We start from the raw sequence: 15,104 nt of genomic DNA on the forward strand, positions 1-15,104 counted from the left end.
CTATCGACTCTACTACCTTCGCAGTTTCTATTGATAGCTGTAAAACTCTGCTCAGGGGCCAGGAACAAGACCATTGGTTTGGAAGGAATATCACATTGCTATTCTCATGAGAATCCCTGGGTGTGAGCCAGGTGCACAAAGTGTGTTTTCTCTAATTATGGTCTCAAGTGGGGGAGGGTAGAGCGTGGCACTGAGATGTGGTCCCCAAATGCCCTCTTTGACACATACCACCTGACCCACCCTGGAGCAGAGAGTGGTGACATAGAACTGGGGAAGGACATTTGTTCCTTCACCTAGTCCAGGTCTCCTCTCCTCTCCATGTGCCTCTTGGAGTTATCAAAGCTCTTTGGCATGCTGAAAAATAAAATGGAAATGGAGTGATAAGGATCTAAGAGTGAAAGGAATCAAGGAGGCAGTTAGAGGAATGGAAATTGAAGCTGATGGGGAACAGTAGAAGCATTTAGACATGAATCTAGATTTTAGTGAAGGTGTCTTAAAAGTGATGAACATGAGTTGATGTGAAAGCACAGGGGAGATTTTGACCAGAAAGGGAGTATTGGCAGTTGCTAAGAGGAAGAAAACGAGGAAAGAGATACGAGGTTTTCTGCATAAAGAAAGAGATGGATTTAAGATTATTTATTTACTGAAAATAACCCCACTTATTTCATGCCATTTCCTAGATGCTTTACAAATACTCTACCTCACAATCACTTTATGAGGTAGGTGATATTATCATGCCCATTTTACAGATGAGGAAATTGAGGCACAGTAGGGTTGGACAACTTACCTAAGGTCACACAGCTGGGAAGCAGCAGAACTGGGATTCAAAACTAGGCAGCCTGCCTTCAGAATCATGCTGTTAACCTCTGCAATGTGCTACCTTTCTGGTTAAAATTCAGAAGTGGAGAGCACTGTTGTAGAAGTAGGGAATAAGAACGGCTATAAAAGCCCACGGCAGGCAGAATGTGTCAGATATAAGTGTCTAGAAGGTAAGGCTAGGGCAGGTGGAGGGCAGTTAGGTTGAAATTTCCTTGGTAATACTTACTTACAATGAGGGTGAAGTTAGAAAAGGACTGTCATTTGTAGAGACAAAGCAAATGTGGTCCCCAAATGCCCTCTTTGGCACATATCACCTGACTTATCCTGGAGCAGAGGAAATGAGAGTGGTGACATAGGACGGGGGAGGGACATCCAAGACCATAACTTGCAAAAGGCAAGATATGGACAAAGGAGAATACCTCAGGGAGGGGAAGGTCTGGAACAGGGCTGTGTGGAGGCCTTCCTTACTTGTCCCCAGCACATGCCCACTGTGGGTGATAAACCAGGGAATGAGAGGAACTAATAAATCCAGAGCGTAAGTGAGGACAACTTGAGTAATTAGGGTTAGTATCACTATGTAGGTCACAAAGGGTTCTTACACTGAGGTTTATGGACCCCACCAAGGAGTCTGTAGATAGAATTCGGGGGTGCATGTGAACTTACATAGAAAAACTTATACCTTTATTTTTACTAGCCTCTAACTAATATTTAGCATTGCCTTCTGTGAATGTTGACAACAAGCCATAGTAGTACCAGCAGAATTTGACTTTGTCCCCAGTGGAAATTACAAATATTTTCATGTTACATTGCAATTGCTACAAATACCTTGAAATACAAGGGGTCTTCAAAAAGGTCATGGAAAGATTCATATTTGTCTTTTAATTCTATTTTTCCAGTAACTTTTTGAAGTACCCTCGTATTATTTAACATTCATCAGTACTTTGAAATTATGGTAGCTGTTAGACTACATTATCAAATAACATAATTTTGGGATTTTTCATACTTTGATAACTATATTTCAGTATAATTGATTTTCTTTATAGTCCTATTTATTTTATGTATTAAAAAATTATTCTGGCCAAGAACATTCAGCAGGGAAAGAACAGTTTCTTCAATAAATTATGCTGGGAAAATGGAATATCCACATGCAAAATAATAAAGTCGTGCCCTTATCTTACACTGTATACAAAATTAATTCAAAATGAATCAAAGACCTATATTTGAGAGCTAAAACTATAAAATTTTTAGAAGAAAATGTCTCTATGAATTTGAGAATAGTTTCTTACATACGACACCAAAAACCTAGGCAACAAAAGAAAACATAGATAATTTGGATTTCATCAAAATTAAAAACTTTTGTGCATCAAAGGACACTATCAACAGAGTGAAAAGACAACCTACAGAATGAAAGAAACTATTTACAAATTACATATCTGATAAGAGTTTAATATCCAAAATATATAAAGAACTGCTACACCTCAAAAACAAAAAGACAAACAAACTAATTTTACTGACTTTTTTTTGTGTGTGTGACTGGCCGGTACAGAGATTTGTACCCTTGACCTTGGTACTATAAGGCAGTGCTCTAACCAACTGAGCCAACAGACCAGCCCTAAACAGTCTAAGTTTAAAAAGAGCAAAGGAAATGAATAGACATTTCCCCAAAGAAGATATACAAATGACCAATAAGCACATGAAAAAATGCTCATCATCTTTAGTTGTTAAGGAGAATACAAAACAAAAACAAAAAACCACAATGAGATGCCATTATGAAATGTTACTAGGATGGCTATAATAATAAAAAAATAAAAAGGAAAATAACAAATGTAGGAGAGGATGCAGAGAAATTGGAATCCTTGTGCATTGCCAGTGGGAATGTACAGTGGTGCAGCCACTGTAGAAAACAGTTTGGCAACTCCTCAGAACGTTAAAATAGAATTGCCATATGATCCAACAATTTCACTCCCAAGTATATACCTAAAAGAATTGAAAATAGGGATTCAAACAGATCTCCTACACCAATGTTCATAGCAGCCTTATTCACAATAGCCAAAAGATGGAAACAACCCAATTGTCCATTAACAAATGAATGGATAAACAAAATATGACATATAAATACAATGGAATATTATTTAGCCATAAAATGAAATAAAGTACTGATACATGCTACAACATGTATGAACTTTGAAAACCTGATGCTAAGAGGGATAAGCCAGACACAAAAACACAAACATCGTGTGATTCCACTTAAATGAAATAACTAGAACAGTCAAATTCATAGAGACAGAAAGTAGAAGAAAGGTTACCAGGGTCTAGGGGGAGGAATAAATGGGGAGTTATTGCTTAATGAGTACAGAGTTTCTGTTTGAGATGGTGAAAAAGTTTTGGAAATAATGGTGATGATTGCATAACATCCTGAATGTCAACAATGCCACTGACTTGTATACTTAAAAATGGTCAAAATAATCAATTTTATGTTATACATATTTTACCACAATAAAAAACAGTAAAAAAAAAATTATTCTGAAAAGAGGAGCACTAGCTTCACCAGAGTGCTAAAAGGTTCATAGTACAAAAACAGGTTAAGGACCTGAATCGTAGGACCTAGCTAGTCACAGTGAATCAGAGGTGATGGTGGTGGGTTCTACGCTGATGAGATTGAGTACTGTGTGGGCACCGTTGGATAGAAGGATAGAAGGATCCCATTCTGCTACCATTAATTAGTCAACCATGGCTGCCTAATTTTTTGCCAGGAGACTGGTAAGGGTGGTTAATTGAACTACCATTACCATATCTATTAAATATCAATTATAGATACTGTGGGGACACCCAAGGTCTGTATGCCCAAGAAGTTTACTTACAATCAAGAAGGTACTACAAGACAAATCATAAAAAGCAACTGGAGAAAAATTACACAATGAACTGCAGGGTTCTGGTAACAGGAATTCAGAGAAGGAAGACAGGAGCGGGCACCAAAGGAGTCAGGTTATGTTTTGGCCCTGCCTGGCTTGGCAGCAGCCGAATGATTGGACACACGCACCGGCACTGGACATGATGTCTGAAAGTCGTGATGTTGATGTCCGTGTTCCCAGAGGAAGCAGCCTTCCTTCTGTGTTCCTGTTGAAAGATCTCCTCATTGTACACTTCTCGCTTAACTTCATACGTGAAAGAGTTTTGCCTGTATTTAGAGTTGAAACTCTGGGCACTCCTCTCTAGTTGCATCATTTCTGGATGAGTAGAAAGAGATCAAATAAAAAACAATTAAAAAAAATCTAGACCCTCAGCACATTTTAAAGGAAATAAAATTTCCAAATAATGATATTTTACATTTGCATAGCATGTTTCAGTTTTGCAAAACTCTTTCTCAATGTTATACAATTTTATGTGTTTTATTTTCATCATCTAAATTGAGAAAATAAAGCCAAGATGTTTATCCTGGCTGTTTAATAATAATTAGAATCAGGACTAGAACCCAGATGTACTGCTAGGAAGCCCAGTTTTCTTTATATTCAATTGTGTTGTTATGTTGCAGGAAAATGATTAAGCGGTAAAAATAATTATTAGTCTCTAATTTTTACTAAAAATGCTAAGGATTAAGTGCTCAATACAGTGTCTTCTAACTCATTCGCTATCTAAAATAGCATCCATCATTATTCTTTTACTCTTTACTTTTCTTCACAGCACTTGCCAGCACCTGATTCAATATTTGTCTAATTGTCCATTGTCTGTTTCCCCCATAAAATGTAAGACCACGAGACAAGACTTGGAATATTCATGGTTGCATCCCCAAGGCCTAGAATAGTTAGTGCCTTACCTTTAACAGGCCCTCAACAAATATTTCTTTCATGACTGTCAGGTATCCAGTCAGAGGCATCATGGTATATGGCAGAAAAAAAAAGGGGTTCTAGCTCTGGCTTATTTTCTCACTAGCTGTATCATTGGGCGCAAGTTTCTTATAAACTGAATTTCACTTTCCTTCACCATAAAATGACATGGTTGGACAGTATGATCTCTAAAAGTAACTTAAGATTTAAAAATCTATATTGTCTTACTCTTTTAAAAGAATGAGAAGGTAGACTTAAAGAGGATGGATAGGGATCCATCTCTGGGAGAAAGTATAACCATTCTTAATCATCTGTTTTGCTGAATAATAAAAAAGGCATAAACTCTAAAATTCTTCCATATGAATGCAGAAAAGTATATACTTATCACATAGCTATAAAATGTATTGGTAAACACACAAATTATGTAGATGACACAATAGTTCTTTAATGGGTGAAGCTGCAAACAAGTTTAATGTGTCAACAATTTTGTTTTTTTTTCCCAGAATGATTACATATCATCATCATCACCATCACCAACATTTGTCAAGCACTTAGTATATGCCACGCATTGCACTAGATTTTTTTCATGAGTTATTTCATTAAATTCCCACAACAATCCTAGTTCTACTACTTCCCCCATTTTACAGGTAATAAAACTGAGGTTTTAGAAAAGTTAGGTAATTAGGCCATAGTTATATATTATATATTTACCCTCAAAGCATTGGGTAGCAGTAACATGCTGTATAACACCCATGAACCAAAGATCACAAATTTATTAAAGCAGTGAGAAGGTGGTTGGGGAATACAGAAGTTTTGTATACATATAGATTTTATTTTATATTGTATTTTACAATATATCATTTAAGAGAATTAGTACCTCACATCTTTTACAAGAAAAAGGTAGAACTGTATATTAAAAGGTTAAGTAATACTTTGCCCTCCTTCTTTCCCCTACCCATAGGATTATTAACCCAATCTTTCTTACTTTCCTCATGTAATCTTACAATAAACTTCCCTTACTAGAGTACATTTGTTCCTGGCAATCTAAAACCTGCTAATTATATTGAGATTATAAAAATTACTATCCTAGGTAAGACTAAGAATCTAGAATTCAGCATTTTGTCCTGAAAGTGGCAGGGTTGGTGTGAAACAGGAAACGTCTAAACATCAAGAAATGACAGGGACAGCGGGAACTGGCAAAGGTGGCAGCAGCTGCTTATCTCCCGCATTTGCTGCTATGGGTCAACGTGGGGCCCAGTGTGGCCAGATCTGGTCTTTTCCAGGAGAAGCCATAATTCCAGATTTTTATATGGAATCTTCTGACTTTTAAATGTTGACAGTCACTTTACATATTTTAAAAAACACAGTACACATCTAACAAAACACCTCTCCAGGCTGGATTTGGTATGACTAACTATATCAAGAGACTTGTTGAAGACACAAAAATATCCTCATCTCCTCTCATTAAAAATTATAGTTTATCTACCAAGAATTTCTCAAACTCTCTTTTGAAGCTCAAGTATTTATATTTTCTGTTATTGTACCCTTTGGAGGTATTATATCCCATTAGTTCACTATGGAAAGTAGTATTTTATTTCATTGTCTTCAGTTTACGTTGTTTATATTTAAGAGGTGGCCTCCATCTACTAGACTCAGATTTGGTGAATTCGTCTGCTTTTATTTTCACAGTTTTACGAATTTCTATCATACCCACTCTTGGCCTTCATTTGTTTCAGACTGAAGAATGCTACTTTGACTGTGATCAATTAATTCAGTGTTCCACACACATTTGTTGAAGGCTAGGAGCTCTAGAGATACAAAAGAACAAAGCCTGTACAATTCAGTAGAGTAAGTACCAAAATACAGTGTGTAAAAGTTTAGAGGTGGGAAAGACAGGATTTAACATTTATTGCTGGCCTGCCATATACCAGGTTCTCCCTAAATATCATCTCAAGGGGTAGGTACTATTTTCCTGATAATGATTATATTCATTTTACTAATGAGTTTAGTGAGTTCCTTACAGTCGTCTGAAATAACCCTTAGCCTGTTAAAAACCACCAAAGTTTTTGTGGGGAAAGTATTGGGAATATAAAAAAGGCATAATTAAATAGTACAGCCAGAATTTGAACCCAGACTTTCTGATTCCAAAATAGATGCCATGGTCCTAATACCCTGTAGAGTGGGAATAATCATCCTAGCCTAAGGGAGTGGGAGGGCCTCCTGAGGGAGATATGATTTGAGCTCTACCTCAGTTTGGGGTAGGGAAGAGGAACAGGCATTACAGGGAGAGAACAGGATGAAATTACAGATGTAAGACAAGTAATTTAACAGATCTGAGTAAAGTCAGTGGTAAGTCCAAAAAGATAGCTTGAGATTTATTCCTGGAGGATCTTGAATGCTGTGTTGAACCTGGACTTTTTAGCGATTTAAAGTCTTTGAGCAGGAGTAGCAGCATGCACAGAGATGTACTTTGGGAAGACGACTTGTGTCAGTACCATGGTCTAGAGCTGTGTTGCCCAGTATGGTAGTCACTGGCTACATGTAGCTATTTAAGTTTAACTTAATTAAAATAAAATAAAAAATTCAGTTCCTCAGTCATTCTAGTTACATCTCAAGTGCTCAACAGCCACATGTAGCTAATGGCTAGCTTACCGGACAGTGCAGATATAAAACATTTCCATCACCACGGAATACTGTTGGACAGTGCTGGAGATGGGAGAGACTGAGGGAAAAAGATTAGCTGGAGATCACTAATAATACACTAGTCTAAGGGAAAGGTTATCAAGTTGTAAACTCCTGGGGTGACAGTGGGGGTGACTAGGAAGGGCACGTGGAGAGCTGTCTTTAAAGGACTCACCAAATGTTTGGCTAAAGGCACATGATTTCATTATTATTTTTTGTAGTAGTCTTCTCTGGATTTTTCCAGCTCTATTATGTCTTTCTTGATTTCACAGAAACCCTGGTAGCTCATTTTTGTGTACTACTGGCAGGACCCTTCCCAACATGATGAGATGATCAGAAGCCCCTACTGACATGTAGATCCCACCTAGCAAGGCCTACTGAATTAATTGGAGGCGGGCCCAGAAGTCTGTTTTAAAAGACCTCCAAGTGATTCTGACACAAGGTAATATACGGTGACCATGTAAGTGTAGTTAATTGTCTTTAGTCAGCCTTTCAGTGCTAAATTTGGGGCCACTGTTAAAATACAAGCACTTTTGACTTAGCTCTTTCATCCCCCATACTACCCTTATCCATCCATCCATCCACTCATCCATCATCCACTCATCCATCCATTTGTTCATTTACATAATCTGTGTTCATTGTATTTTAAAAGCCAAGAATAAAAAATTTAAATACAACCCAATTTTCTGACTATTGACCTAATAGATGTGACATCCTGAAAACCTTTAGTTGCAAGTATATTTTTCCCCTGATATTGTCTTCTTTCCTATGTTCTTTATAATTCCCAGAAGGCCAAATTCACTTCCAAAAAAATTTTTTTTAAAAATTTTATTTTGTCGATATACATTGTGGCTGATTATTGCTCCCCATCACCAAAACCTCCCTCCCTTCTCCCTCCCCCCCTCCCCCCCAACAATGTCCTTTCTGTTTGCTTGTTGTATCAACTTCAAGTAATTGTGGTTGTTATATCTTCTCCCCCCCCCGGTTTTGTGTGTGTGTGTGTGTGTGTGTGTGTGTGTGTGTGAATTTATATATTAATTTTTAGCTCCCACCAATAAGTGAGAACATGTGTTATTTCTCTTTCTGTGCCTGACTTGTTTCACTTAATATAATTCTCTCGAGGTCCATCCATGTTGTTGCAAATGGCAGTATTTCATTCATTTTTATAGCTGAGTAGTATTCCATTGTGTAGATGTACCACATTTTCCATATCCACTCATCTGATGATGGACATTTGGGCTGGTTCCAACTCTTGGCTATTGTAAAGAGTGCTGCGATGAACATTGGGGAACAGGTATACCTTCGACTTGATGATTTCCATTCCTCTGGATATATTCCCAACAGTGGGATAGCTGGGTCGTATGGTAGATCTATCTGCAATTGTTTGAGGAACCTCCATACCATTTTCCATAGAGGCTGCACCATTTTGCAGTCCCACCAACAATGTATGAGAGTTCCTTTTTCTCCGCAACCTCGCCAGCATTTATCGTTCAGGGTCTTTTGGATTTTAGCCATCCTAACTGGGGTTAGATGGTATCTCAGTGTGGTTTTGATTTGCATTTCCCGGATGCTGAGTGATGTTGAGCATTTTTTCATATGTCTGTTGGCCATTTGTATATCTTCCTTAGAGAAATGCCTATTTAGCTCTTTTGCCCATTTTTTAATTGGGTTGCTTGTTTTCTTCTTGTAAAGTTGTTTGAGTTCCTTATATATTCTGGTTATTAATCCTTTGTCAGATGTACTTCCAAAATTTTGAAATAAGTATTTGTAATTCCATCAGAAACATCCCTTAGCCTGTTACTATCCAGGTTTTTATGGGGAATGTATTGAGAATAGGAAAGGCATAAGAAAAGAGCAATGCCTTTAGTATCCGCCAGTCACTCTGTCTACTGTCTGGGCATGACCATAGGACACATGAACAGCGAACCTTTAATAGGATGTGGTGAGAGTAATACCAGTAGGGTGCGTTGGAGGGATACTCATTATGGGAACGGAGATGTTGGAGAAGACTTCACAGGGGGACACTGAAACATAAATAGGCTCGACGGGACAAGGGTATGTGTGTGCGGATGGGTGGGGTGTTGGTCAGAGGGGACAAAATGAACAAAAGCAGTGAAGTCTGCAAGGACGAGGAACAGCTCAAGAGTTGGATGGTGGGGCGCGGGCAGAGGACCAATTACAGGCTTGTGACAATACCAAGAGAATTTGAAAGGATTCAGCTTGCAAAACGCCCACACTTGTCATTGCCATTCCACAAAGCCTTTCAACGTAGAGACAATACCTGAGAGATAAGCTCCCAGGGACGACCTTCATTCATTCCACAAACATTGACCGAGCGCCGCGACGTGCCGGCCCTGCAGACGACGGACGCAGCCTTCGCCCTGTGACCGGCACCCGCGCCGGGGACCCGCCACAGCCTCGCCGCTCACAACCTGCAGCCCCACACTCCCGGGCGTCTCCCGGCAGCGGCTCACCTGGTTCCCCGGCCGGGGTGGGAGTACGGGCGCGGGGCTCCCACATGGCTCCGCTCCGGCCTGGCGGCGCTGCAGACGCGGACGCCGGCGGTTCCTGAGCCGTTGCTGCCGAACCCGGGGGTGGGGGTGGGGTGGTGCCGAGGTGAGGGAACATGAGCAGCCCGGGGGTGGGGAGCGGGCAGAGGGGTGCGTGGGCTGCAGGAGCCCCTCGTACCTGTGGGCTGTGGTATCTGGGTACCTGTGCCACCCAGGCGCCTACTTTCTCCAGCATTTTACTACTCTTGATTGAGTGCCTACTTGGTGCCAGGCCTCGTGCTCTGTACTTGACACACAGCAATTGACTCAAGTCTCCCGAAGACCCCCTCAGGGCAGAAGAAGAAGGCATGAGGAAACAAACGCTAGGTGGCTCTCTGCCCACAAGCTTGGCTCTCTCACTTGGATGTCACTCTCCCGCCCAGGTCTCTTGCTCTACACACACCCATACCATCCGCATCCACACCCTTTATCCTCATCTGTCGGAAGCTCAGTCCCTGTCACTATCTCTCACTACACCTTGTATTTCCACTTGGCCCAGTTGCTGGTTTACCCTTTTTTGACTACTGTATTAATGACTAACTTATTATCCACTTTACATATTCCTTTTTGTAAACTGTCTCACCCCCATAAGGGCAGGGTGGTTTTTTTAAAAAATTTTTATCTCGTTCATTAACGGTTGTGTCACCAGTGCCTAGAACAGTATGGTGGACATAGTAAGTGCTCAACACATTTGTATTGTGTGTTGACTGTAAGCTCCATGCAGGCAGCAACCATGGTTTCTAAACACCTTTCTACCAGAAGTTCGTGGCACCTAGTAGGCATTCAATACATATTGGTTGACTGAGTGAATGAATGTACTGCTTACTTCATCTTTACCCTTTTATTCACCCTGACCTCATCATCCCAATTTGTTGGGTAAAATTTGAATTTCCTAGGATTCCCACTTCCAAGCTTCTTCCTTCCCCTTGTATCCATCCACTCATCCCCTTGATGCCTCACTCCCACCCCTCATTTCTCCACAGTCATGTTTTTGCTCTCACTATTACTTCTTCTTATTATTATCTCTATTACTTCCTAGAAAGCTCCTTAACCTCCAGGTTGGCTTGGAACATTCTCAAGCAGCATGTCTTTGTAGGCAAGAGAATCCAGCCTAAGCCACATCGGATCCAAACAGCTTTCCACAAATCACTTAGGACCCTGTTTTTCAGTTTTATGTTGTTTTCCTTGAGGAGAACCAAGAATTCTGCACCACCTCTTATATCGAGATCTTGGTTTTTGTTCATAATTTTTTCAACAAATATTTATGAGGTGTCATTTATGTTTTAGATAGTGTGCTAGATGTTGGGACAAGTTGGGCAAAGTCTGAGCCCTCCAAGGGGTGCGTAACACAAAAGAGAAAAATCATGGGAGGTGATGAAAACTGCTCTGGTTTGGATCTACTTGTTTGTAACCAAAATAACTAAGAGAATAAAATAGGGTCCACATTCTTCAGCTTATTATAACAAATGTTAGCATAGAAATCGTTTGATAATAGTGGGTTTTGCCCAATCACATTTATTCTCTTGTCTGGCTATTACAAATGACCCTGTTTGGTGGAAATGTAAGTCAGGAATTCTTTTGCAGAAGGCAGAACCTGGAACCAAGGCTTAAGAAAGGTCAGTTGACTTGCCTAAATGCGACACTGCCAGAAGAGCACTCCCTGCCCTGTTCTTACTTGGAAAGGCATGATTTAAATGCGAAAAACCTCTTCACTGGAAGATTCTTCAGGGCAGAAGTTCTTTTAAAACCCTCAGGGCCGTGGTTTTCAGAATGCTTCTCAAAGAGAAATACCAGAGACTTTCCTGAATCAGAACCATTGGAATGTATTATAAAAATGCCCATTCTTGATGCCCACCTCTGACTTATCCAGTTAGAGTCCCTGTGGGTCCTGGGAATCTGCATTCTAAAACAAACCTCTAGGGTGATTCTTCAGCACGTAAAAGTACTTAAGAACTACTAGGAGAGCTGCGGTAGAAAACCTCAGCTTTGATCCAGGGCTAATAGTGGCCTCTGGGATAGATTTCGTCAGAATCCTGAAGAGTAAGCCATTGTCCTTGAGCAGATGGGAAAGCAACGACTTCCCGGCCTGAACGATCTCTTTTTTGTGCCAGTATTTCTTGGAAATTGGGGGTTCCGCGGGGCAGGTGCTCGGCTGCTGGTGACTACTTGCAGTTCAAAGATCTTTCGGCACTTTCCCCCGACATCCTATTTGTCACTGTCGCTTTCCACCATGGAGCCAGGCATTTGATCCGCCGACCACGATGGGGCGCACGCGGCATGCGTTGACCGCTTATCCCTTCCTTCCCCTGTCCGCCTTCGCTCTGTAAAGAACAGTCCTTGGGAGTTCCTGCCTCTGGTCGCCAGCTGTTGCTCTCTTCTCGCGAGAACTGCTCATACCGTCCTTTCCTCTCATAAACCCCCTCCCACGGCAGGTTCCATATTGGGTAAAGTCTAGGCTCGCGGAGAGTCCCAGGAGGTGTTCTCGCGAGACTACGGCGGGAGGCTCCTGTTTGCTGGCTCGGGAACTGAGACCACTGGAGTCTCAGCGGGTGCTGCAGCTGGAGTGGGATTCCCTGGCGCAGTCCGGAGTCGGCCTGGTCGGGAAGAGGGTGCAGGGAGACCGCGGCGGGCGCAGCCTAGAGCGCCGGAGCACCCTCCTGCCCTTAGCCGGGCGCGCCCCTGTCGCTGAGGGCGTCAAGCCGCTGGGACTGACAGGGGCCGCGCGCGCGGGAGTCTGCGGGGTCGCTGCAGCCGCACCTGCGCGGGCGGCCAGTGCGGGATCCCTGTCCGATTGGTAGGGCAACGAGGGCCCAGGAGCGGGTGCGGGTGCAGGCGGGGGCCCCGCAGGGCCACCTCCTAGCCCCGCGGCCGCCGCTGGAAGATGTCTCAGGAGAGGCCCACGTTCTACCGGCAGGAGCTGAACAAGACAATCTGGGAGGTGCCCGAGCGTTACCAGAACCTGTCCCCGGTGGGCTCCGGCGCTTATGGCTCCGTGTGGTGAGTGTCGCCGGGCCTGGGGCTGCGGTAGGCAGGGTGGCCCCTCATGCCCGAGGGCCAGGCCTGCCCCCACGGCTCAGCGATGCGCCAAGCGGCAGGAATTTTCCTCGGGGGAGGGCATTGCTTACCCTACGAGCCCTGCCTGTCCTGCACCCTTCTCCCTGCACACCCAGGTATGTGATGAGCCGTGTGCAGGACGCCGGTCCGCTGTGGGTTGTGGGTGGTGGTGCTGGAGCTCGGTCCTGGCTCGTACCCTGCGCGTCCTCCTCTTGGAGGGTTGCTGCTCCCGGAGCAGACACAAGGGGAGGAGCGGCTCTCCTTAGGGGTCTCCCTGCTGGTGTCGAGCAGAAGGACCCTCTCCCGGGGTGCACCCACCCCCGGGACGCCGGAGCCTGCCGTCTGAGCAGACAAGCCGGAGGAGCTGCTGGGAGAAGCAGAGGGGCAAAACCCGACCGGGAGACTACAGTCATCTGAATAGAACTGACGAGGAGGGAGCTCTCTCTGGGCTTTTTTTTTTTTTACACACTTCTGTCGAAATCCCATTTGAGAAGCGTTCTTTTTGAATTCGCACTTTAACTAGCAGCGACCCATAGAGCTTCAAATGCCGAGTTTATCTCGGTGAGCATTGTGCCAGCTTGAGTGGTGTGTTTCCTATTCGGCTGAAAGCGTATTTCCTTTTCGTGGAGGGGGAGGGGGGTTTGGTAGTGCCTGCGAGAACACTGCAGCTTGAGAAACTGGCGGCTTCACTGATTAGTCACATACCACTGCTCATTTAAGTATTCTTTGGCCAAAACAATTTTCTCATTTGGAGCAAGAGATTCAGATCTGTTGGGCTTCCTCAAGATCAAAAAGTTATTAGCAGTACTGGCAGGTATCGTAAAATTTTTTAATTGAGATAATTCCAGCGAATACTGTGTTTTAAAAATTCCTCAGAGTTGTTAAGGAACTAACTTATCTACATTTATGGCCTGAGGTACACAATGGTTTTCATAAGGATATGGAACGTATAGCAAAGGAAGGGCAGAGATACTTTCCAGCTTTATTTAATTTATATCGTGAATGTTTAAAAGTAAATCGATACCATAAAATTCCTAGACCTGAATTATTCCGCTAACTTTTCTGTAACTTCCAAGGTTTTATACTCTGTATTTTAAGTTACTGTGATTTGAGAGCTCCTGATGTGAAACTAATTATCGGATTTAATTGTTAGCTTTTTCTGTATTTTAGTAATTCATGTGCATGATCATTTGAAACGGGCCCTGTAAAATGTTTTTAAGTTTTGGAACAAATTCCAAGCTTTTGGTTGTGTTAATCTTTAAATATGACTCCTGTGTTTCTTAAAGTCACATCATGAATTTCCTGTTTGGTAGAATCTTCTGGGTAAGTGCGATTGTGCAATTGTGTCCAGCAACAGATCATATTGCATTTTCAAGTTCAAGCTGCTTAAGTTATGCTGCAGATGGCCCATGCCTGACATCTTTCTCTCATTTTTGCTTACGGCAGTTTACATTTTAAAGGAATTTGCAGCATTTTACATTCACTATATATATTTGTTGTTAATTTGCTAATTTTCAAAGATGTATTTGGATCATTGCTCCTTTAATATTGAATAGCTCATTAATATACCTCCATTTGTCATTTTTGAATTGACACATTAATTTTCGTAGTATCAGGTTTTAGCTTACAATGGTATTTAAATTTTAATGGAGTGATACAGCAGGATAACTCAACTATTGGGAATTTAGGTGAACTTGAATAGAACTGCTTGTAAGCTTTCCCTGCTATTTGTGTGATTAACTCTGCACTCCAACAGAAGATCCAGATTTATAGTAAAGTGCCATTAAATTGAACTCCACATTTCTTTAACACTATGCTTTTCTGTGGTATAGAAGCCAGCAGTATCTGACACTTGAAAGTGCTTTTGTTAAAACAGATTTTTAAAAATAGAGAATACATTAACATTATATAAAATTCAAAGGGTATAAAAGGGTATTCAGTGAAAAGTCTCTTTTCCCTTCTGTTCTCCAGCCACACTATTCCCTTCCTCAGAGACAACCATTGTTACATGTCTTGTGTGTCTTTCCAGGGAGGCAGAAGTTATTTTGTTTGTGTTTGTTTTTTAGTAGTATGTCCACTAAAGGGATTTAAGATGTAACCTATCTATTGGTAGAGGAAAATACAACTTAAATTATATAACAATTGACTCTAAACAAATGTAATTGATTTTGGAATG

The 15,104-nt window shown here is 41.8% G+C and overlaps 2 protein-coding genes across 6 annotated transcripts in view; one reads left to right on the forward strand and one right to left on the reverse strand.

Annotated features, from left to right (window-relative positions):
• The window catches only part of SLC26A8 (solute carrier family 26 member 8), a 47,204-nt gene extending 43,160 nt beyond the window's left edge, over window positions 1-4,044 (reverse strand). Inside the window, exon 1 of the mRNA XM_063098284.1 lies at window positions 3,860-4,044. Coding sequence (XP_062954354.1) covers window positions 3,860-4,044 — 185 coding nt within the window. The remainder of the gene's footprint in view (window positions 1-3,859) is intronic.
• An 8,286-nt stretch (window positions 4,045-12,330) lies between these two features.
• The window catches only part of MAPK14 (mitogen-activated protein kinase 14), a 72,081-nt gene continuing 69,307 nt past the window's right edge, over window positions 12,331-15,104 (forward strand). Inside the window, exon 1 of one of the 5 annotated variants that reach the window (XM_063096452.1) lies at window positions 12,331-12,871. In XM_063096452.1, the coding sequence (XP_062952522.1) occupies window positions 12,756-12,871 (116 nt within the window). In that variant the 5' untranslated portion in view covers window positions 12,331-12,755. Of the gene's footprint in view, window positions 12,872-12,957; window positions 13,045-13,655; window positions 13,743-15,104 lie in introns of those variants that run through there. The other 4 variants (XM_063096451.1, XM_063096448.1, XM_063096449.1 and 1 more) reach the window with 4 other exon arrangements.

Source organism: Cynocephalus volans, chromosome 5, assembly GCF_027409185.1.
Source record: "Cynocephalus volans isolate mCynVol1 chromosome 5, mCynVol1.pri, whole genome shotgun sequence".
Taxonomy (NCBI): domain Eukaryota; kingdom Metazoa; phylum Chordata; class Mammalia; order Dermoptera; family Cynocephalidae; genus Cynocephalus; species Cynocephalus volans.